Genomic DNA, 23,379 nt, shown 5'->3' on the forward strand with positions numbered 1-23,379 from the left:
AAAATAAACAAGTTAAATAGATAAATATATTATTTTTTCATAAGATAATTTTTTTCCTATTTTCATTTGTTGTTACTTATTACCAATTTCTTTTTGATTATATAGTATATGTATTTATAGCTATTACACACATTATAAATTATACCCATTATTGACATGATTAAGTTAAATTCATGCAGTCTATCAGGAAAACGTTGTATAAAAATAAAACAAAGCTCGCGTTTTTGAAGTAGTAGTTCAATGACTGTAGAAATGTAATTTATTTTAACAAATAAATTTAAGAATTTGTTATACAAATATAAATATTATTCATATTCATTGATCTTTAATTTACATATATATTTTTTTGAGTTAAATTTAAATAATGTTTCACATATTTATTATTTAAAAAAACTAAAAATAATTAATATACAATATTATTATTTATTCTTATTTTTTTGATATAAAAATTCCACAGAACATCATATTAGATAATATGTTTCAAAAAGTTTTAAATGTATCAAAATGTTTTTTTTTCTTTATGAAATAAATGTGGTTATAATACTTTGAGAATTAGTCTACCGTCATAGTACTGAAAATATAATAATATGTTAGATATTTATCATATAAATAATACGAAAATGTAGAATACCTTCAATTTTAATTTAAAATTACTATGTATATATTTTTAATGCATTGAAAATTATCTAAATTAATTTTATGAAAAGGTCGTTGTTGAATACAATTTCTTATATTACAAATAAAGCGTATATTAACGAATGATCATAAGTATTTTACAACATTATTGAGAGTAAGTTGATTAGAAATTTAAATTAATTATAAATCATGATTGTTATATAAGAATGGAAAATAGTTTTTAATTAATTATAATACCACTTACAGAATATGTTACATAAATTTAAACTTAGACTATAGTAGTGTCCAAAACTAAATTAAATAAATATCATAAATTTACAATATTTTATATTTTTATTAGAACTTAACACAAACAAAATAGTCCTATTCTATCAGAAAATATGTTTATATGTAGAATGTTGTACCTAGGTATAAAACTATTTTTATTTACTCCCATAAACTATAGAAATCTATACTATAATTAATATACCAAATTATATTTATAATAGTTGATAATAGCTTAAATATGTATAATATATTATACTCCCATTAGTTATATTTCTAAACAAAATTAATTTAAATTATAATATTTCAATGAATGTAATTAAAATTAAATTAATTTTTTTAATTTCACTTAAATTCTTCGCAGTACTTAGATTATATCATGATTGAGTTTTGATCACATCACGTTAAAGATTCAAAATATTCTCTAAATAATCCGAATAAAACCACTTACATTATTGTTTTTGCTTTGAATGTAATCAAAATGATAAAACTAAATATTATTTTGACCATAGGTGATAACAGAGGACTATAAGGTGTAAAAAAATAATAAAAACAGATATATTCAATAAATACACATCGGTATATTTATTTTCACAATAAATACACAAGTCGTACCTACTGTCTTATATATTAATATGGCATGGTATGACTTTGTGATCATGGTTCAATATGAACGCGATGGCAGAGAGGTATAAACGAAGAAAATATGGAAAAAAGGCGATGAAGAGAGTTGGTTTACATGACAAAATAAATTATTAGTATGCTGGTTTGTATGCTGGCTTGTAGGCCGGTGCAGAGTAAGCTGGTGCTGGGTAAGCTGGGGCAGCGTAGGCTGGTGCGGAGTAAGCTGGTGCGGAGTAAGCTGGCTTGTAGGCAGCTGGGGCGGAGTTCTTGACGACGGCGTTGAAACCGTTGTAGTCGTCAGCGGTGTATTCGACGGTGCGGGTGGAACCATCGGCTTCCAAAAGGCTGTAAGATCCCTTGACGTAACCGTTGCCGTCGGCGTATTCAGATTGGCTCTTGACGTCGTAGGTGTGTGGGTCGTTTACGCTGTATTCGAAGCTGTATGGGGCTGGGGCGTATGCGGGTTCTGGGGCGTAAGCCTTTGGTGCGGAGTAAGCGGGCGCTGAGTACGCTGGCTTGTAAGCTGGGGCAGAGTATTGGGCGAGGGCGGTAGCCACGCAAGCGGCGAGGATGATGATCTGTAAAATACGATTTACAAATTTAAAAAAATCATTTTCACCCTAATGAATTTCAATTAAAAATCGCTTCGTTTAAAAAATTAAACGTTTTAAAATATCAAATCACGATAGTCTTAACTTACCTTAGCGGCCATTTTAGTAATTTTTTTTTGTTGTTTTGTCAATGTATTGAATGACTGTGTACAGAAATGAACTGGTGAATATGGAGAGCGGAGACATGGTATTTATGCTATAAATTTGTCACATCATCCCTTCCAGTGTTATGCGCTGAATAATATCCCACCAGGAGTATTGTAGTATAACGTCGAACAAGAACCGGTCAGGGCGTAGACGCCCGTGAAGTACTTTTCATTTTTTTTTTATATAAATTGTGTTCGACAAGTGTAAATATGGTTCAAGTTCATCGAAAATATTTTATATGTATTTCGTTCACGTTCACGCTCTATTAAAAATGTATTTGTTTAAACGGACGTAAACTTATGAACCCACTCATCTCGAATACCGTGTGGATTAATATTTAATTTTTAATATTATATATTTTTTCAAGCTTATCTTATGAAAATCTGTTACCTTGTAACTATGGAAATATTTTAAAATTACTTTATTACGTCACTGTAATTTTATTTTGAAATAAATGCTTTTATGAGATTTATTATTTAATAATATAATATGTAGATTGTAGGTATGTCTAAAAAATCGGCGAAGCCAATGATCGTTTACTTTTGAATTGATGGTAAATTAGTATTAGAAGAGTATTTTAGATACTGTTATCTTATGATAAGATTTTTTGAAATGAAACTTCTTATCGAGAGTGGACGTAAACACTTATTTGTCATGTTGGATTTCTCGCATCTCAAAATTGAAAAAAAACATACGTTGCTATGGAAGCGGTTCATGTTACTTAAACTAAACTAACTACCTCAGGATATATTGGTCTTACTAAAATGAATAAATTATATTAAAACTTAATTTATCAACACTTTTATAATTTTAATTTATTAGTTAATCAGTATTAAAATTTTAAACGGTGTGTTTATTTTGATTATCAATTTGTTTATCTTTATCCACACGCAATTATCATACTTTTTTTAAAAGTATTAAACAAGAACATACATTTTTTACTTCTTTATAAATTTCTAATGCAAAAAAATAAATGAAGTAATGGTTACAATAAGAAAGTAAACAAAAAACTATCTTGAATCTTATGTACAATCCCATTGTAACTCAAATACTTAAGATTTGACCCGGTTTCTATTTTAAAAATAAAAGTATTAAGTCATTTACATTGTACATACCTTTATAGGAATACCAAAATAAATACATATATATATATATTAAATAGATGATTTCGCTTAAAAAAATGTATTTATATTATTTTATGATTCTGATAAATATTTTTACAATAATATAGTGTAATATAGGAGTCTGGAGTATAATATTTATAATATTTATCATATATATATATATATACTATTTTAGGTTAGGTGTTATTCTATATAAGTATTATCTTCGGACATATATTTATAGTAATTTCAGCTAGATAATAATTTATTAATTCAACTTATGATCAACTTATATTTTAATACTGAGTATAAAAAAAAGGATTGGCTTAGTTAGGTTTAACAATAACAACAAGTATTATATTTGTATTCTTAACATTAATTTTTAACTTTTCTATAGAGTTTAACTATTTATTTTACTCTAGTCGTTGTATGATAAACAGTTGATTAATAATATTTTATCAATTTATCATATTGATTTTAAATGTGCGTATAACATACTCCACGTTTAGTATTGTTGTATTCAGTACTTTACATTTAGTTCATTAAGTAAGTAATATTAAAAAAAAACTGTGATGATATATTTTAATTAATTTTGTTATAATTAATTTAAAATAAGACTGGATACTATAAAATAAAATTGCGAGTAAATAGTCATAACCATTTCATAAGTAAAGTAATAGTCAAACCGATGTAAGTAAAATAAATATTAAATAACAAATCTCCTATAGCTAGCACTAATTCAATTGTAAATACAAAATTATTTTGTCAATTATTCACAAAATATACTAAAATGATGAAAATAGTGACTTAACTCAATAAACTTTTCAACTTAAACTATATAATACAAATGGTAGATTATTTTCCACTGAAATTTTCTGGGTATATAATTCATTTTGTACATGTTGACTTAATCCCTTTTTTAAGCGCACCCACAATAACTGTCAAGATAATTTATTCATGTCATTAACTAAATCATTCAAGAATTTGAAAAATATCGAAAGTAGCGTTTAAATAAAAATATTTGGTAGGTAGATACTGTTTTATACTGTTATAGAAAATAATGTAAAATGTAAATAATATAAAATATGAAAACATATATGTTGATCTAATTACGGAATACCAGCGGGTCTCAACCTTTTTGTATATGACATGATAAAAGTTGTTTACTTAATTTGTCATATTTCTTTCTATAAATTTAAGTTCAAAACAATTTTTTAGCAGTTTTGAACACTTTCTCTAATGATTGTCTCCAATAAGTTCGTAGTATGTTATACCTATTATATCGTTTATTAACCAGTTTTAGTTTTAGTCATACAATTATAATCGTATTATTTTATCATAATATTATCTATAATATTTGCTTGAACTGAATAGTAAGTTGAAAGAGTATAATAAAAAATAGTATTGACTACCTACAAAATAAAAATAACAAATCAATGCAGAACTGTGCATTGCATTATAATTTCTCATTTACTTGAGCTTTTTTTACACACAATTATGTATATTTTTGTAAATATTTTATTTGTTTTTAATTATATATTATATATTTTAAAAATAAAATCAGCGTAAACCATTGATTTATAAATTATGAACGTTGAGTACACTTGAATATTAATCCATTTTAGTTAAAATATAAATTCTAATTTACAACACATATAGAATGTTCAGTGTTTACGAATATAAAACGTTTATGTCTCTTACATAATTGTACAAATTACAATATAATATTTCTATAGGATTGTTTTTGTTTGACTTCTAAGTTATTTTATAAAAAAATATAATTAATTAGTATATAAGTAAAATTATTCAAAATTATTAAATATAAACCAATGTACAACATTAATAGACTTTACAAGAAGTAAATACAGTCAAAATTATAAATAATAAATAATAAAATGTTTTGACTTATGTACTTAAATTAATGACCAAAGTTTTTAATAATAAAATTCAGCATTGGATATCCAAAATAACGTTAATATCTACTGAACAGTACATTTAAAAACCATTAAAAATAAAAACCATATAAAATATTCTGATGTGGTTATTGGTTTTGAGTGCATCTCGTAATTGAGAAAGTCAATACTAACAGTGAATCGTTAATTTGAATTTAATAATAATTAGTTAATACGAAAAACGATTCCGAGATGCAGTCATCTTCTATTTGTTAGAATAATAATGTTTCTTCTATATTTGTTGTTGTTGTTGTTGTTGTAAAATTATATATTTAAATATCTATAAAAAGACTATTAGAAAGAAAGTATTAATTGGATTTTGTCAACAATTTGTTATGTATAAATGTTCTCAGTTTTCTGATGATTCGATTTATTATTATTATTATTATTTTTTTGATTTTGTTAACGTACTATATAGATTTAATACATTATCAATTACCACTATACAAATTAAAGATTGATACGTCATTATTACCGAAAAATATTTGGAAACCACCGAGTTTTAAAAAGAAATCACATTAACCATATTTTAATATAATCATTATATAATACTGTGCCTATTTACACATATGGCTAGTTTTGTAACAAGCTTTTTTGAACTAAAATATTATGTTATTATAATGTTTACACTTAATCAGTATGGCCACTGATGACTAATCACTAATTAGATATAGTGTATAGTATGATATTCTTATGCAATTCAAATGAATAATACTTGGTATATAATATATATACAATATACATCTATAAATATATAGGTGTAAGTAAAAAAAAAAATTTTTTTTGTTATTAAATTTTCTATTTATTTACAAAATAAATACAACGATGATATAAATATGGTTTATGAGCAGGTAGTGAAGATGTTATTACAAATATCACTGTGAGATGGTTGTCTTAAACAGCGGCGTGAAACGAGAATGGATTAAGACTTATTAGTATGCCTTGTACGGGGCTGGCTTGTAAGCTGGTGCAGAGTATGCGGGTGCTGGGTAAGCTGGTGCAGAGTAAGCTGGTGCAGAGTAAGCTGGTGCAGAGTAAGCTGGTGCAGAGTAAGCTGGCTTGTAGGCCGGTGCGCTGTACGGGGCCTTGTATCCTCCGTCGATTTTCTTGACTTCAGCGTTGAAACCGTAAGAGTCAGCGGTGTAGTCGACGACGCGGGTGGAACCGTCGGCTTCCAAAAGGCTGTAAGTTCCCTTGACGTTGCCGTTGCCGTCGCTGTATTCGGATTGACTGTGAACGTCGTAGGTGTGTGGGTCGTTTACGCTGTATTCGAAGTTGTACGGTGTTGGTGGGTATGCAGGCTCTGGGGCGTAAGCCTTTGGTGCCGAGTAAGCGGGCGCTGAGTACGCTGGCTTGTAAGCTGGAGCAGAGTATTGAGCGAGAGCGGAAGCCACGCAAGCGGCGAATATGATCATCTATAAGATATTGGAATAATTAAATAAATAAAAAATAAAATATTTTCCTAAAACTCTTATGTTGTGTATTATAGACATAGTGTCACTAGTCAGAGTTTTATTTCTCATATGTTATAATGTTATAAAAAAAATATATAAATACCTTGGTGGCCATTTTATTTGATTTTTTTTAGTTTTTCTGTGTTTGCTTGGTAGTCCTGTTGATTTCAACTGATAGATGTTTACTATTGATTCTCTGTATTTATGTTAAACTCTTGTTTCGATTTCATCCCTTCCAACATATATGGTTGTTACGTATGGTATGTAATTACTGATTATAAATGCACTAAAACCGGTCACCGGTCGTATATTAAAATATTATACATATTGATTTTTATGTGTTCATTGCTAAAGTGGTTACCGCCCCTTTACTGAACAATCCTTTCATACGATAAGTAGATCAAAATTATTAATATTATATAATAATATTTTATTAGTAAGTGAGTTTACTTTTTAAAATTTACTAATTTTTTAATTGATCTAAATTAAAGTACTATAAAATCATATTTTTATAATTTAATTTTCATTAAAATCGGTTGAAACTCATGTTTAATTTGTAATTTTATATACATGTTTGTTGTTGTGTAATTGTCATATTTTTATAGTTTTTATTTATTTGAATTATAAGAGCCGTAACTAATATTTATTATAATCGTAACAGTAAGAATTGAGTTATAAAAAAACATTTCTTGGTACCATTTTTATAAATAATAAATAAAATCAACTGTATACATTTTTATTTATTCATACAGGTATTCAATGTGTTTATACAGATATATTTAGAAAAGTCATTTTGATTAGAAGCATCCTATTAATTTTAAATGTATTTAATTTAATCATTCATCTATAATCATAAATTTAAATAAACAGTCAAACAACTTTCCAATAAGTCAATATCAAACACCCATTTCCTCGAAAAGTATCAATACTTTGGGAAATATTTAAAAAAATCTAACTCATTGCTAATCAACATTTTTTTTTTCGAATGATAGCTTTTATTTTTATTATAACATAATAAAGCAGATGTTTTTAAGAATTTGAACACATAAAATTCGAATTTTGAATGTAATAGTGTAGTAATTAGTTATAAACTTATAATTTATAAATATTTTAAGTTTAAATGATCGAAGTAGAATATCTAGATATACTAAATAAAAAATTATCCAATGCATCACTTATAAGAACTTAAAAATTGAAAATATCTACTTATAAGTTAATTACTCATTAAAAGATCGATTTTATATTTGAAATCTACTTTAAAATATGAAATTAAAACTATATACTGAGTTTATTTCTAAAAAGTTAAACATTTAATAACTTCAATAATAAAAAAAGAGGAAAGTAAGTAAGTACTCTGATGTACAGAAAGTTTCAAGTATACTTTGTTATTGAGTAAGTAATTTTAATTGATGTGTTAAATTTGAATTCAATGATATATCATTGTACATGAAAAACGATTCTAAGTAAAGATGGTTCGTTAGCCTTTATTACTTTGTATAATTTAGTATACTTGATAATATGTTTGTATTGTTATTGGTCGTATTAAACGATGTCGCCCAAATTTAAATTAATTTTTTTATCGTTTTCCATTTTACTTCGACTTAAATATTTAATACAAACATAAATGTAATGACACATTTTATTATTTTCCAGTTCTTAATTCTGGAAATATTTTTGATGCTAAAAAAGTGGAGACCGATTCAACGAATGCGCTTAAAAACTGATATACTTAATATTTGGTTTTTTTTTTTATATATATTTGTAAGATTTGTTTGTACTATGTATCTATTAATGATTGTTATTATTAATATTATCTGTAACTAATGGAAACCATATATGTAATAAACAAAACATATTTGATTTTCGTGAGACGAAAATAAATGTTTATGAACACCCAACAACAAGTTATAGAGATTGAAAAAATAAATTCCTTCCGTGTTCAAAAGAATATTTCGATATAACTTTTATTTAAAATCGATTAGTATTTTTTAATGATTTGAGGGTAAATAAAAAAAATTTAGTTACAGATATTAGTAACATTCGTATATACAATAAAAATATAGTACATAGAACATAAATAGATTATTGTAATTTATTTTACTATTAGTCAAATGTTATGTTGAATTAATTTTTCCGAAAACATTTTAATTTTTATAATATTATCATAGGTATATTTATATCTTATTGTTATTAACTTTTGGAATCTATATCGACTTACTGTATAGTACGGTTTGCAGGTTCAAAGTATAAATAAACAACAGTAAACAATTAGTCTAAATATTTTTAAAATGTCATCGTGTATATAAAATATAATAATATACAAAGGTAGAGGTTTCGAACCTCCTCAAACAAATTTTTTAATTATAATAAAATAAGAATCGATTTAGTCTAATTTTGCATACAAATTTCCATTTTTCATATTTTTCGTTACTTCTTGTTGAGCAATTATTTTGAAAAGTACTGACAAATTGTAATTTTTACCTCCTATTAGAGATTAGACCAACTAAATTCGCATTCCTATCATACAATTTATTTGAGTGGAAGATCGGAGCATTTTTTTTTATAAATCTTCTGTATATACATAACAAAAACACACACATATCATTATAAAATCAATACATTTATTACTCTGCTCAAAATCTGAAATAGTAAAATGTATTATGTTTATTCAAATAATTTGAAGTGAATATTTCTTAAATATATATACTTTTAGAAATAATTAGTTTTTACCGTTTAATGAGTTATCTTGTAGGTACTTATTTATTATTATTCCATAAAATATATGTATACTAATATGTGCATGTTATAATATGTTATAATGATATTTAACTTAATCAGATTGTGATACGATTTTATAAATAAGGTTTAGTTGTTTTTAAATTGTTATGTACTCAATTATGTAAAACAACAATTAATAGTATATGAAATCAAAGAAATACAGTTTTACTAATTATAGTTTGTTTTTAATATATTTTATTTTTGTTTTATACTTTTAATACATATTGAACAATTGTTTAATGGACAAAATAAATAGATGACATATGAACGGATCAAATTAATTTTCAAATTCAAATTAATTTTTTACTATTTAACGTAATCAAGCAATATATGTTATGTATAACAATAAATAAATTATAAATTCAAGTAATTTTGTTTATACATTGATAATATTATTGTCTTAAATTTAATGTTTGAATCCAAATTAACTATATACAAAAATTAATAAATTAAAACAAACCTAACAAAAATGTTATAATAAAAATTAAAAATATGTAGATGGAAACAGATCACATTAATTTTAAAAATACATTGTTTTAGAAACATATTTTTGTTTTAAAATATATACATTTTCTGATCATTAAGATATTAACATTTGTTTTTATAAAGCCATAATATACCGAGCTGTTTTATTTATTTTCGAATAAGCAAACAACCATGTACATATTTTATACACATACCATACACAACCCCTAACGAATAATACAGTTTATTGCTCGTCCAAGTATGAAATCATTACTAATAAAGTGGCCGACATGTGAACAAAGTTGTACATCATTTTCCATAGTAATGAGGTGCGAAAGCATAAACTAGATAGGTATCTGAATTCACGAACTTTTAGATATAAAACACATTCATTGAATGAATATCATAGTAATCATAGTATACTGAATACTGATGTTAACAGTATGATTGAAATAACAATAACCATAACTATATAGAAAATATAATGATATTTTAGATATTTAATTTGATATAATTTGACAATATTTCTATGATTTCAGCTCAACCAAATAATAGCAAAATACTAACGGTACTCCATGCATGTATGCATTTTGTTTTTTTTTTTTCTGGCGACGATAAACATATAATGCTACAAATCATAAAAATCATTTCGTATAGAAGTATGCGTTTAATTGCTATGATTTAAACGTTAAATCGTTTATTCTGAATATACCAATAAACTATAATTAAGATTTAGATTTTTTCTTTCAATAAACTGTAACCAATACAATTTTAAAAGTTCCAATACCTGATCTAGATTGTCTTGACGACGAGGAATTAAATTCGGTCATAGGTAGACGAAAATAAAACACAAACGATTTGTAATATGAATCAAATAAAAAAATATTTATTTGATAAATAAATTAACAATTGAATAAATTAAACATGTTCGGGTGAAGTGAGAAGTAGAGCCGTTTCTCGCTGACGAGTACTCAGCTCAGTGAGAGAGGTTGTGACACAGTCGGAATGGTTTTTGGTTGGAAATTAGTATGCCTTGTATGGGGCTGGTTTGTAGGCCGGTGCGGAGTATGCGGGTGCTGGGTAAGCTGGTGCAGCGTAGGCTGGGGCAGAGTAAGCTGGGGCAGAGTAAGCTGGTGCAGAGTAAGCTGGCTTGTAGGCTGGGGCGGCTTTGTAGGCTGGGGCTGGGGCGCTGTATGGGGCTTTGTATCCTCCGTCGATTTTCTTGACTTCAGCGTTGAATCCGTAGGAGTCAGCGGTGTAGTCGACGACGCGGGTGGAACCGTCGGCTTCCAAGAGGCTGTAAGTTCCTTTGACGTTGCCGTATCCGTCGCTGTATTCGGATTGGCTGTGCACGTCGTAGGTGTGTGGGTCGTTTACGCTGTATTCGAAGCTGTATGGTTTCGGGGCGTATGTGGGTTCCGGAGCGTAAGCCTTTGGTGCGGAGTAAGCGGGCGCTGAGTAAGCTGGTGCAGCGTGGTGGGACGGGTAAGCCGGGGCGGCGTATTGGGCGAGTGTGGTGGCCACACAGGCAGCGAATATGATCATCTGAAAAAACAATAACAATTGTGCGTTTATTATAAAAATATTCATATTACCGATGCGATTCAATATACTAATTCGATCAAAAATGTTAATATGTATACGCGAAGACTGTTCACAAGTTTCGTTACCTTAGCGGCCATTTTTGATGTGTTGTTTGGATTATTTGATTTGATCAAATGAACAGAAGAGAAGTAACTGGTGATTATCCTCATCGAATGTAGAGTATTTATACGGATACATCGAAGGTAATTTTTCCCTCCATAGTCTATGGTTACCAAATATTAATTGGCAGTAGACCGGTTAGTTAATGTAGTTCAATATTGCCCAGCGAAATAATTATCCAACTATTATCATAATATCATGTATGATACATTTATTTAACGCATAGTTCTGAAAGTATAGATTTAATTATTGTTTATTTCATTTTCCTTGAATGTTTTATATATAGTTAACTTATCAAATATATGTTTTATAACCATGTTATGTACTCATATCATGTATAATAATAATTTCAAGTGCATTCATTATTAGGCTATTTTTGATGATTTCATTTTTAATAAAGTACTCATTTTTATTTTATGTTTTTTATTCGTATTAAAACTTATATTAATTGTGTAGTTATCATAGCAACAATATAATAATACATTTTTCGAATAGCTCTATATTTATCTCAAATTTAATTGGATTAATTTAATTATAGACATAACAATAACATAAGATAGGTGTAATGGTATTGAGCACACGTTTTTGATTCACCTACATTGTAAAAATATTATATATAACAATTGAACTTGTTGAGCACAACTCGATAACATTTATAACTTATTATATTATCAAATTAATTATGGATAGGCATTTTCAGTTCCATTATATATTTAAATACTTATTTTTTCAATAATGAATATACATTTAATGAAATCTAATTTTTAATATTGAATGTATTACAATTCGACATTTTAAAAGTTTTATCTTTTGATATAGAAAAAAATAAAAACTAATGTAATACGTCTTGTTCTTATGACGATTTCCTAAGAATAGCTTGAAAAAATGTTTTATGAATATATACAAATATTTATTAAACTGCTAATTTTTAGTCCGATCACGGTTAGTATACGTATATAAATAATATATGATAATTGATAGTAGGTATATCATCATATATCTTAGACGAAATAAAACTGTATGTGTAAATTACCATCTGTAATTTATGTTTTGTATTTAATAACTAATCTTATAATATTATTGTCAATCTATATTTTTTTTTATTTCATGGAAAAGTCAAAAATATTTTAAAATAATTTTCTGTGAAATTGTATCTAAAACTTTTATATACGTAAATTGTCTGAAAAGTATTTGAGAAGACTGATGGCTTGTAATTAACTATGCAAAATTGTTGTTAAAGTGGTATATGAATGCATATTATAATCTGCAGATTTGTAGGAATAAAATAAAATAGAAATGTGAAATGAGAATAACATTCCACTGAGAATACGCAATTATAACCGTAATTGTATGAGGCACTCAAATAACTAAAAACCTTTGCTTTGAGGATATGTCTTAAATACATGTTTAATTTATATGGTAACCATCGTATATTTTAAGCATCCAATAAAATACAAAATGTGAAAATAAATCAATTATAATGAATAATGATATTTAAAAATCCTTATTGGCATAACTTGTTTTTCAATAATCTTAATTATTCACTTATAACTATACCATTAATGTTACCATCGATTTGCAACTGAAAATTTGTTGTCAAGAAGTCTTGTTTTAGTTTGAAAATGTATTAAAAATGTAAACCTATATTATAGCGATGAACTTTTCTTTTATATTTCAGAAAATAAGAGGTACGTATTGAAAGCGAAACAGAGTAATACAAATCAGATGAAATGTACAGCACATATTTCTTTGAACACAACATTTATTTTTCGATTTGATCAATCGATGTTGTCAGTTGGTTTTGATTACAATTCACAGTGTAATATTGCAATAACAAAAACGCATATTTTCATTTTCTGTTATAATATATTATTATATTGTGTCAATAGCTGAATATTAATAACATATCACGACAAAGTGTAGTGGATAAACGTACATAATAATATACAAATAAATATCAACTAAAAATTGGTTTCAGATAAATTGTAACTTATAATTATTTACAAGGTAACTAATAGTAATATCTTAAAGTGTACGAATCGTTCTAATGACCTATAGCTATATGAGTATGGGTAAGTACGCAGACTGCTGTCCGTGCAATAGATAGCTGCAGAACGTGTAGGTATAATAATATTCGTTGAATTATTAAAATATTTAATAATATAATAGTATTATGACTGAATATGTGTCAGTAGCGTCGCGACCGGAAACGCGCGTGGCACGTGGATTAGTCAGAGGACGAAGGTCGTTTGGCGATTGGCCGTCACTCTCTCTCTCTTTTTCAGTACGGCCTGTATGGGGCTGCGGCGGGCTTATAAGCGACGTCGGAAGCGTACCCGCCTTCCTTCTTGACGACTGCATTGAACCCGTTGTAGTCGTCGGCGGTGTACTCGACGGTGCGTGTGGAACCGTCGGCTTCCAAAAGGCTGTAGAAGCCTTTTACGTTACCGTTGCCGTCGCCGGACTCGGCCTGGCTCTTGACGTCGTAAGTGTTCGGGTCGTTTACGCTGTACACAAAGCTGTACGGTGTCGGTGCGTTAACAGGCACGTTAGTCTTTACCGGTGCCACGTGGTAAACGGGGTACGCTGGCACGACGTATTGGCCCAGGGCGGCGGATGACAAGCATGCGACGAAAACGATCATCTAAAATAAATAAAACGACTGTTAGATTTTGATAAGAAACCTGCAACGGAGGATAGAATATTATAAAAATTATCTCATCACAATGTTTCACGTCCGATTTGCTATCATATTGCATTGTAGATTCAATAACTCTAATACGCTAATCCTACATCATATGACAATCTGACAATACTTGATCATATCACATGTACGACGAGTCGATGGATATTCAAATAAAACATAGCAATCCCAGATAGACTCGTGATGGTAATAAAATATTTTAAGACATTTATATATGAAACTATAACAGGAAATTGTTTTTACTATACCTTGACAGCCATTGTAATTTGTCCGTACTCTGTTTGCGTTTGTAAAAGATTTAGATGTACGTGTACAATTATCACGATAACTTACTGTCAACTAATAATTGGTGTCTCCAACGTCTCTGTATTTATGTCGAATGCATACATATTGTCATGTCCCTCCAGACTTTTATTTCTCCACGTACGCACGAACCGGTCATACCATAAAGATATTTTTGTTATACATAGATACATAATATTACATACATTTTTATTCCTTATAAATATGAGTAAAATTAAGTAATCTGATCTAAAAACACAGAATAAAATAAAATATTTGATGCCGTAATGCATTGAGACATTTTAATGTTCTATAATATTTGTAATACCTTATAAATAGGGATCGTAAATTGATGAATTTGAATATAAATGCATATTTTAAGTTATTTAGCTATACATGCATAGGTATTTGAGATTTTTAGTTTGATAGTGTATATTTCAAATTTTATTTGAAAGCAAACTTTTAAAATGAAGATACATTTTTATAATGTTATGCTATTTTATAAAAATTAAAATAAATAAATTATGTCATAGACATCGTATTTGTTATATTATAATATAATATGATATAAAATATTATATTGTTGTATCACCTATATTTTCAAGATAGTTATAAGTTATATAAATAGATCCTATGTACCGCGACGACTCAACTGCATTCAATAGTACAATTATTATGCAAACTGCAGGTATAGACGTGCTTGCTATAGATTCGTTCTATCTGTTAATGATTCTATATTTAAAAAAAAATGTTCATACGTTTATAGTTTTTGTTGAGTCATACATGTTAAAAATTAATTTTTAATAATAATTGTAATACGAAATACAATAAATGTTTTATTTAAAATAAATTAAGTTTTAAGTATTAAAAAACAAATTAGATTAGTTAACTATTTTAGATTTTTAGTGCATACAAATGCATATTTCTGATGTTTTTGTGTATATTTTGCAAGTGCATGAAATTGAGTAGCCTTACTTATAAATATGAATCATGTCCACGCAAACTTAAATGCGTTTAAAATTAAAATATAATTTTAATAAATGTTATTATTAAATTTCATATTGGTTGATAATCTTATTTAATATATAACAATAAAAATGCACTTTATATTTCAGAATATTTTCATTAGGTAATAATTTATTATCATAATCATTTATAACGTATAAAAAGGTTTTTATTCGTAGAAAAATTCTATGTACAACTATTATAATTAGACCAACTATTAGAATTAAAAATCTTTATTAGAAGGATTAATTCAAAAAAGTTGTCTATTAAGAGCATTAGCTCTAAGATATTAGAAAGCTTAAGTAAATAACATTAATGCTACATAATATTGCGTTGTTCTGTCGTACAGTCTAACGACATTGAATCGTATCTAGAAACTCTACGTTCCAAGAAAGAGTTATAATAGGATTATAATTTAGTGAATAAAATATTATTATATTAAATTATAATTTAAGATATATGATTTTATACAGTTTGATGATAAAACATTAAAAATTATTAATCTAAATGTATATATCACAGGTAATAATATTATTAAAAATAATAATTTTTCATTTTATCATTAATGGATAGAACAATAAAGTATGAGTTTATACGAATCAATTACTTCGATGGCATATAAATATGATTCATATTTTACAATATTCTTCATGTTGTAAAAAATTAAAAATATGTAAGTGTAATCAATTAATTCACAAATTTGGATGAATTTGTTTCAATAGTTAAAGTAAATAATATTAAGTGCGTTACGATTGCGTACGGAATTTTTTCACTACGATTGTGTTATATACATAATTGACTATTCAATTGGTTTTATTTCAGCAGTTTTAATTATTAAAAGTATTTAAAATTATATTATTATTATTATTTAAAAAAAAAAACCTGATTGAATAATAAAGTCAATAGAAATACACACTTTTTACTTATTATCTAAACGGTTAATTTACCACGTTCATTTGAAAATATTACTATTGTTATAAATGCTAAATACTGAGTATTATATGCTAGCTACGTTGCATTCATTTGCATACGAAATAGTAATATTTTTAAGGGTCAGGTAGATAAATTGTATGACACGACGTATGACGTCGTACTACTAAAAGGGATAAACCTATGCAATCGTATATCATCGATAATATTTAGTAAGAAGTCTATGTGCAATTTAATCAGTGGATTTGCAATAATACACAGAGTATTATAAAAACAGATTTAATTAGATCAATTTAATTGCTAGTGATTTTGATGAATAGTGTTTGTACATTTTTCGTGATTTGCAACCATTTTTCTCTATATTATTGAGTTATACTTTTTTACGTAGGAAACAGGATATTTTACGGAAAAAAAAAACAGAAAATATCAGCATTTGAAAACTCTTTTCGTTTATAATTTATATTTAATTTTAAAAAGTATACGTTATCAATGATCGTTATTATATTTTTCAAACATAAACTGTACAATCTAATAAATTTAAATATTATAGTACATTATGTGTTCTTTTTAATGCTATAATGTAAATACTTTTTGATATCAGAAATATTAATTAATTATTTTTATTTTTATTATTTTTTTTACTACAATTATAATTTTAGAGCTTAAACTATTTTTTACACAAAATAAATTATTGTCGACGGTACAATTATTACAGATTATTGTTACACCTCCTTTTGTTTTATGGTACTGTTCACGCCCCGTAATATTGTCACTCGGGGCGATACTTCTTTACGTCTGTTAATTAAATTTTAAGAATTGGTACCTTCACCGTGTACGCCCGATATTAATTAAAAAAAAAAAGAATGTACATTGATATATAGTAGTGAGAAAAAAAGTGTAACAACTAACGTGTAATAGACGCGCGTCTGTGTGAGACTGGAGCTGCAGCTGTCTAATACGTGCAACATAATATTATATACTAATATTATTATATAGTTAATCGCATAGACTACAACCGATAATGTATATATAATGACATTATATTATATCATTTACGCCCCATTTATGTATTATTATGTACCGGTTGAACGTCAATCATATTTGACTGATTTTTTTCTTCATTTTCTCTAAAATAACAGATTGACGCGATCCAGCTACCTACCGGTCCGCTACGATATGTAAGACAAACAGACTTTATGAGAAATATGACCTCAGAATGATCAAACGAGTGTAATGTGCAGCGCTTGTACGTATAATTTGCTATTGTGTAACATTAATGCGTACGAGCATAATGACGAATGACGATGAATGGATATCAAATAATATACTATAATAACACACGCGTTAGTCATTAAGTAATAATATGCATATATATAGGTTAGTGTGGGCGAATTAGTATAATCACTGGTAGAGTTAGTTAAGATGAAATTTATACTACACTAGTTAAAATGCATTCATAAAATATTAATAATAAATTAATATGCGGATCTGAATGCTGTACATTATCTATACATATTATTCTTGAAATATCATATGCATACCATGTTTCAGCTTAAATTTAATAGAACTTTTAAATCATAAATTTATTAAGTGAATATAAGCGCAATATTTGTTTTCTTTTTAACACCACGTAGATTACTATACACCAACGTAAATTTTTTTTTTTTATGATTTTTGAGTATTTTTGTACCTAAGCTAATCTATTACAATATTTATAAATATAATATTTTTGAACATTTGACACATTGGATTTCATTATTGTTAGAATATATATATATATTTATATTCTAATTTAAAAATAATGAAATTATTTGTTTAAACAGATATATAGATTTTTTTTAAAGTGTGTATAATGGATAATATTTTACCCTAAAATTACTTAACAATATAAAAAAAAATTTATTTTATTTGAATGCATTTTGCACGATTAGAGAGAGAAACCAAACAATAAATTACCTTGTATATATTATATAATATAAGTATCAAATATATTTTTTCAATGTAATAATGTACCACGATATATACTGTAGAGATAACTATAAATTCATAGACCGTGTTACTACTCCTTTTTTACCCATTTAGGCCAAAGATATAGAATATCCTAAAAATGTTATGCAATAATAATTACGAACTTTAAATTAATAAATTATAATAGCATTTAAATGATATAAAATAAGACAATTAAAAAAAAGGAGTGAATTGAAATATATTAAAAAATAAAATTAGATTAATATGTTTTTAAGTATCTAGTTAGAGGGTTTTTATTTAAAATAATTATATTATAATTAATGTAAATAAAATCAAAATTATATAATGTATACATTTAACAATTTAGTCTATCATAATAGACAGTAGTTAGCAGATATTCCACTATCATAATAACCTTTTTGTAACTCATTTTTTTTTTAAATACGATATTTTCATATTAATAAAATATCGAATGAGAATAAAACTATTTTTTTTTGTTCTACACCTATATTTTTGGTAAAAAAAAATTCAATACAGAATATTGAATTACACGCTTTGCATAATTTTAAAAATATTTCTATTATCTAAAAAGTGTTTACAAAAAAAGTACGATATTGGCAGGAAATTTCAACTTAATATAACTACTATGCATATTATATAATGTACAGGTATACTCATAATTATTATATGATTAAAAACACACATTTTAAATTTTCATTTTATTACCAAATCGAATTGTATTATATTTTGTCACAACTGACAAGTAACAATATATCACAGCTTTTTTTGTATAGAACAAAACATTTATAAAATTTGATTGTGTATAGGAAATGACTTGTTTCGGAAATATTGGCATCCATTCGTATATTTTATTGGTTTCAATTAAAAAGGCTATTTAGGATACATTGTGATCCGAGTATACGATCACAATACACTATAGTGTTTATTTCATATAATATAATAAATATTAAATTAGTTACTAAAAAAATTGCATTTCAATTTAAACTATTGACTAATCAACACGCCATATTTATTATTAAATTATAAGTGAATAAAAAAGTAATACCTATAATATGACATTCATTTAAAATGTGTATCTTAGTAGAATACAATTCATTATGCATTTTTGCATGTTTTATTTTAATAAATATTATGAGTTATAATATGTAAGTCCTTTTCACTATTAAGGTAAGTAGGTTGTAACATATACTTATAATTTCCCAAATAATATTATATTTTTATTCAAGGTAAGTAATAAATGTTCTCATATGATTCTAAAAAATATTAAATCCATCAAAGTAAACTATATCTTATGGTTTCATGTTGTATGCATTTATTTTTTGAACGCTAATTATTTCACAAATTCAGTTGTATATACCTGAATTTGATCAAATATTTCCCAAAAATTCTTTTCAGACTTTTTGCTAGTGTCTAAAGTGTAGACTTCAATTATTACTTGTATACACACTGTAAAGCGTTAAGGATAAATTAAAATAAACAAAACACAGATATTTTCAATAAATACACATTGATATATATATTTACACAATAAATACATAAGTCGTACCCATTGTCTTATATTATATTAATATGTGGCAATGTATGACTTTGCAACCACGGTTCAATATGAACGCGATGGCCCAGAGGTACACGAAGAAAACATGAAAAAAAAGGGGGCGAAGAAGAGAGTTGGTTTACATGGCTGAGGAAGTTATTAGTATGCTGGTTTGTAGGCTGGTTTGTAGGCCGGGGCAGAGTATGCTGGTGCTGGGTAAGCTGGGGCAGCATAGGCTGGTGCGGAGTAAGCTGGGGCGGCGTAAGCAGCTGGCTTGTAGGCTGGTGCGGAGTAGGCTGGTGCGGCATAAGCAGCTGGCTTGTAGGCCGGTGCGGAGTAAGCTGGGGCCTTGTATCCACCTTCGTTCTTGACGACGGCGTTGAAACCGTTGTAGTCATCGGCGGTGTATTCAACGGTACGGGTGGAACCGTCGGCTTCCAAAAGGCTGTAAGATCCCTTGACGTAACCGTTGCCGTCGCTGTATTCGGATTGGCTCTTGACATCGTAAGTGTGTGGGTCGTTTACGCTGTATTCGAAGTTGTATGGGGCTGGGGCGTATGCGGGCTCTGGGGCGTAAGCCTTTGGTGCAGAGTAAGCTGGTGCTGAGTAAGCGGGCTTGTAGGCTGGGGCGGGGTATTGGGCGAGAGCAGAAGCCACGCAGGCAGGTGAAGATGATCAACTGGAACAAAAAACAAAATGTATATTATAAGTTAGAATTTAATCAAACGGTCGTGTTATCCATTAGACGTCTTTATGGTTTTGTGATTTAGTGAAAATAACGCGTATTTAATCCTCAAGTTATGAATAATGAAACGATATAATACGACACGTATAGTATACTTTCGATGAAGTTATCGGAGAAAAAAATAAAAATAAAGGTACTTGTATTATTATCGATACAAATTAACGAGTTAAATTCATATATTATATAACTAAAACCTCCTTGTCATACGATACTAATCAACCATATAGACCGTGCAAAAAATTGTGTTGAAGTACTGATCAAAATATTGAAATATTATTTTGTCATAATAATAACGTCTTATGAGTGGTATATTTCTTACCTTAGCGGCCATTTTTGTGAGTGTGTGTGTGTGTTCTGTTGAGATACTAGACACTGAAGTTAATGGAATGAACTGAGTGATGTTTGGATTGCGCCGACCGTATTTATGCTAAAAGTTTAGGGGGTTATCAAATAATCCCTCCCAGACGGTAACGTGTGTTGCTACCGTACGTGGGTGTGCAAAAATACTAATATGGCGTAAAGAAAAAAATAATAATAATAATAATAAACAAGAGCAAACACAAACGCTCACACGCGTATACGAGAGAACCTTCACCTGGTAAACTGGTCCAACGCATTAAAAAACCACTCCCAAACAACAGGTTTTGATACAATATTATATCTATATATAGGTCGAGTGCACATGAGTTACTATATAATATATTATATTTTATTACGAACGCACTACATACGTCGTTGTCACCGTGATTGTATTTTCTTCATTGTCGGCGCGAAGGCGATTTACGATGTTTTTCTTTTAACCCTAATTATTACGTGCGCGATACGACCGCCTCGGGGAAAAATTTTACACGCGCGACACCGCGTGTGCACGCGTCGTTTATAATATATGAACCGAAAAATAATATTATACTCGTACGGCACATAATATAATGTCTGATAATTAAAAACCTAAATCGCGAGATGTACAGCAACTGTTCGCCCGCGTTGTAGTAAATATTATAAATCGACCGTAATGACGAAATTAACATGTTGATACGGATAATATAATATTATATTATGACGTAGACGCCACCTACATAATATTATATTATCGTGTAATATATTATACATACACATATTATGTTTTAAATAGTTTGTTAATAAATTTACGGTTACGATAATGTTCATATCCCACGGTAATATCGTTTTCGTGTTGTGCATAAATTCTAGTGAGGAATTTAAAATATGACAATAACGTCTATGAAAATATTCGAAGGGTGATAATGGGATGATGTGGGGATGATGGGAATTAATTGCTACCGCGGTGGTGGCCGCCCAACTATGATTAGAAAATAATGTATACATAGGTAAACTGCAGTATAGGTACACAGCTTACAATAAATTATATCGATATATTACCTACCACATAGTGTAGGTTTTAAACACGATAGTTTAATATTTCAATAATGTATGATATTAACAATAATTCTTTTCACAGTATTATTTATCAAAGAGAAAGTAGAATTTATATGCCTATATAGAAGGATTATACCGTAGTTATGATTCATTTGTGTGTTTACATATCAAAAAGTTATGGTAACATTTGTTAAATTAAAATTAGCATTTTTTTTTTTTATTATTATATTTTGTTCGTATGTACTATATATATATATATATATATATATATATATATATATATACTTAACACCACGTACTATACGATCTTATATAATAATTTATTTGATACATTGTTATGGAAATGCGGTTGAATAATTAAAATGCATTATAAGTAAATAAAAAACAGTTTATTACAAACCTACGTGTATCCTATATATACTGTCCACTAAATTATTTAACTATATACATATGATTTATTCATTAAAATTTTACTGAAATGTAAATATACTAGTAGCTACTTACCCTTACTGTTTTATGTATATATAAAAAAAAGAAACATTCATAACAGTTTATGGATTTTATCCACTATTTCAATATTTGTGAATGATTGCCATGAAATAAATTTAATTATACACTGATTTTGTTTATATTAATTTTGAAAGATATGATAATAAGGTTTAATTGATCAATTTAAGGCTACGAGGAAATTCTTGTATCATGTATATAACTTATTACTATTTTAATTAAAATATACTTTTAAGATTTATGATACACTATGTATACTCACTCCTAATATTCCCTTTAATAAAACATTTTTTTTTTAATTCAATTTTTTAGAGTTTTTAAGTAAAATAAGGGATAAAATTTTCAATCATTTGAAATTTTAATATTATTGAAGGAAACATAAGATTTCTGAAATAATACAGATAATTGATTTGTAATTTACTCTTTAAGATGACTACTATCATAATATGTATTTTCTCTGTTTCACAAGCATACATTATAATAAATTTAAGATTGTGTACCGATTGTGTATTGTTAACTTTTATATAAGCATAAATTGATCAATTATTAA

At 27.3% G+C, this 23,379-nt stretch overlaps 3 protein-coding genes across 3 annotated transcripts; all 3 read right to left on the reverse strand.

Annotated features, from left to right (window-relative positions):
• Positions 1-1,503: 1,503 nt before the first annotated feature.
• Positions 1,504-11,840, reverse strand: LOC113554893 (repetitive proline-rich cell wall protein 1-like). The gene is made up of 5 exons (XM_026958979.1): positions 11,705-11,840; positions 11,061-11,579; positions 6,600-6,710; positions 6,303-6,422; positions 1,504-2,039 (listed from the first exon to the last, which is right to left on the reverse strand). Exons 1-5 carry the CDS (start codon positions 11,786-11,788, stop codon positions 1,656-1,658), a joined length of 1,218 nt encoding a protein of 405 aa, XP_026814780.1. The 5' UTR covers positions 11,789-11,840; the 3' UTR covers positions 1,504-1,655.
• Positions 11,841-13,402: 1,562 nt separating this feature from the next.
• Positions 13,403-14,761, reverse strand: LOC113554888 (cuticle protein 8-like). The gene is made up of 2 exons (XM_026958974.1): positions 14,691-14,761; positions 13,403-14,382 (listed from the first exon to the last, which is right to left on the reverse strand). Exons 1-2 carry the CDS (start codon positions 14,700-14,702, stop codon positions 14,020-14,022), a joined length of 375 nt encoding a protein of 124 aa, XP_026814775.1. The 5' UTR covers positions 14,703-14,761; the 3' UTR covers positions 13,403-14,019.
• A 5,375-nt stretch (positions 14,762-20,136) lies between these two features.
• LOC113554880 (cuticle protein 19-like) lies at positions 20,137-21,273 on the reverse strand. The gene is given in 3 exon segments (XM_026958966.1): positions 20,137-20,845; positions 20,847-20,861; positions 21,247-21,273. Coding segments are annotated over 3 exon segments (531 nt in total). The 5' UTR covers positions 21,259-21,273; the 3' UTR covers positions 20,137-20,341.
• Between the last annotated feature and the right edge of the window lie 2,106 nt (positions 21,274-23,379).

Source organism: Rhopalosiphum maidis, chromosome 2, assembly GCF_003676215.2.
Source record: "Rhopalosiphum maidis isolate BTI-1 chromosome 2, ASM367621v3, whole genome shotgun sequence".
In the NCBI taxonomy this organism is placed as follows: domain Eukaryota; kingdom Metazoa; phylum Arthropoda; class Insecta; order Hemiptera; family Aphididae; genus Rhopalosiphum; species Rhopalosiphum maidis.

Coding starts and splice junctions, on each gene's coding strand:
- LOC113554893 (XM_026958979.1), bottom strand. CDS start 11,788: ATGAGGATAATCACCAGTTACTTCTCTTCTGTTCATTTGATCAAATCA. Junction 11,580..11,704: donor CATCAAAAATGGCCGCTAAG/GTAACGAAACTT, acceptor TTGTTTTTTCAG/ATGATCATATTCGCTGCCTG. Junction 6,423..6,599: donor CGTACAACTTCGAATACAGC/GTAAACGACCCA, acceptor GGAGGATACAAG/GCCCCGTACAGCGCACCGGC.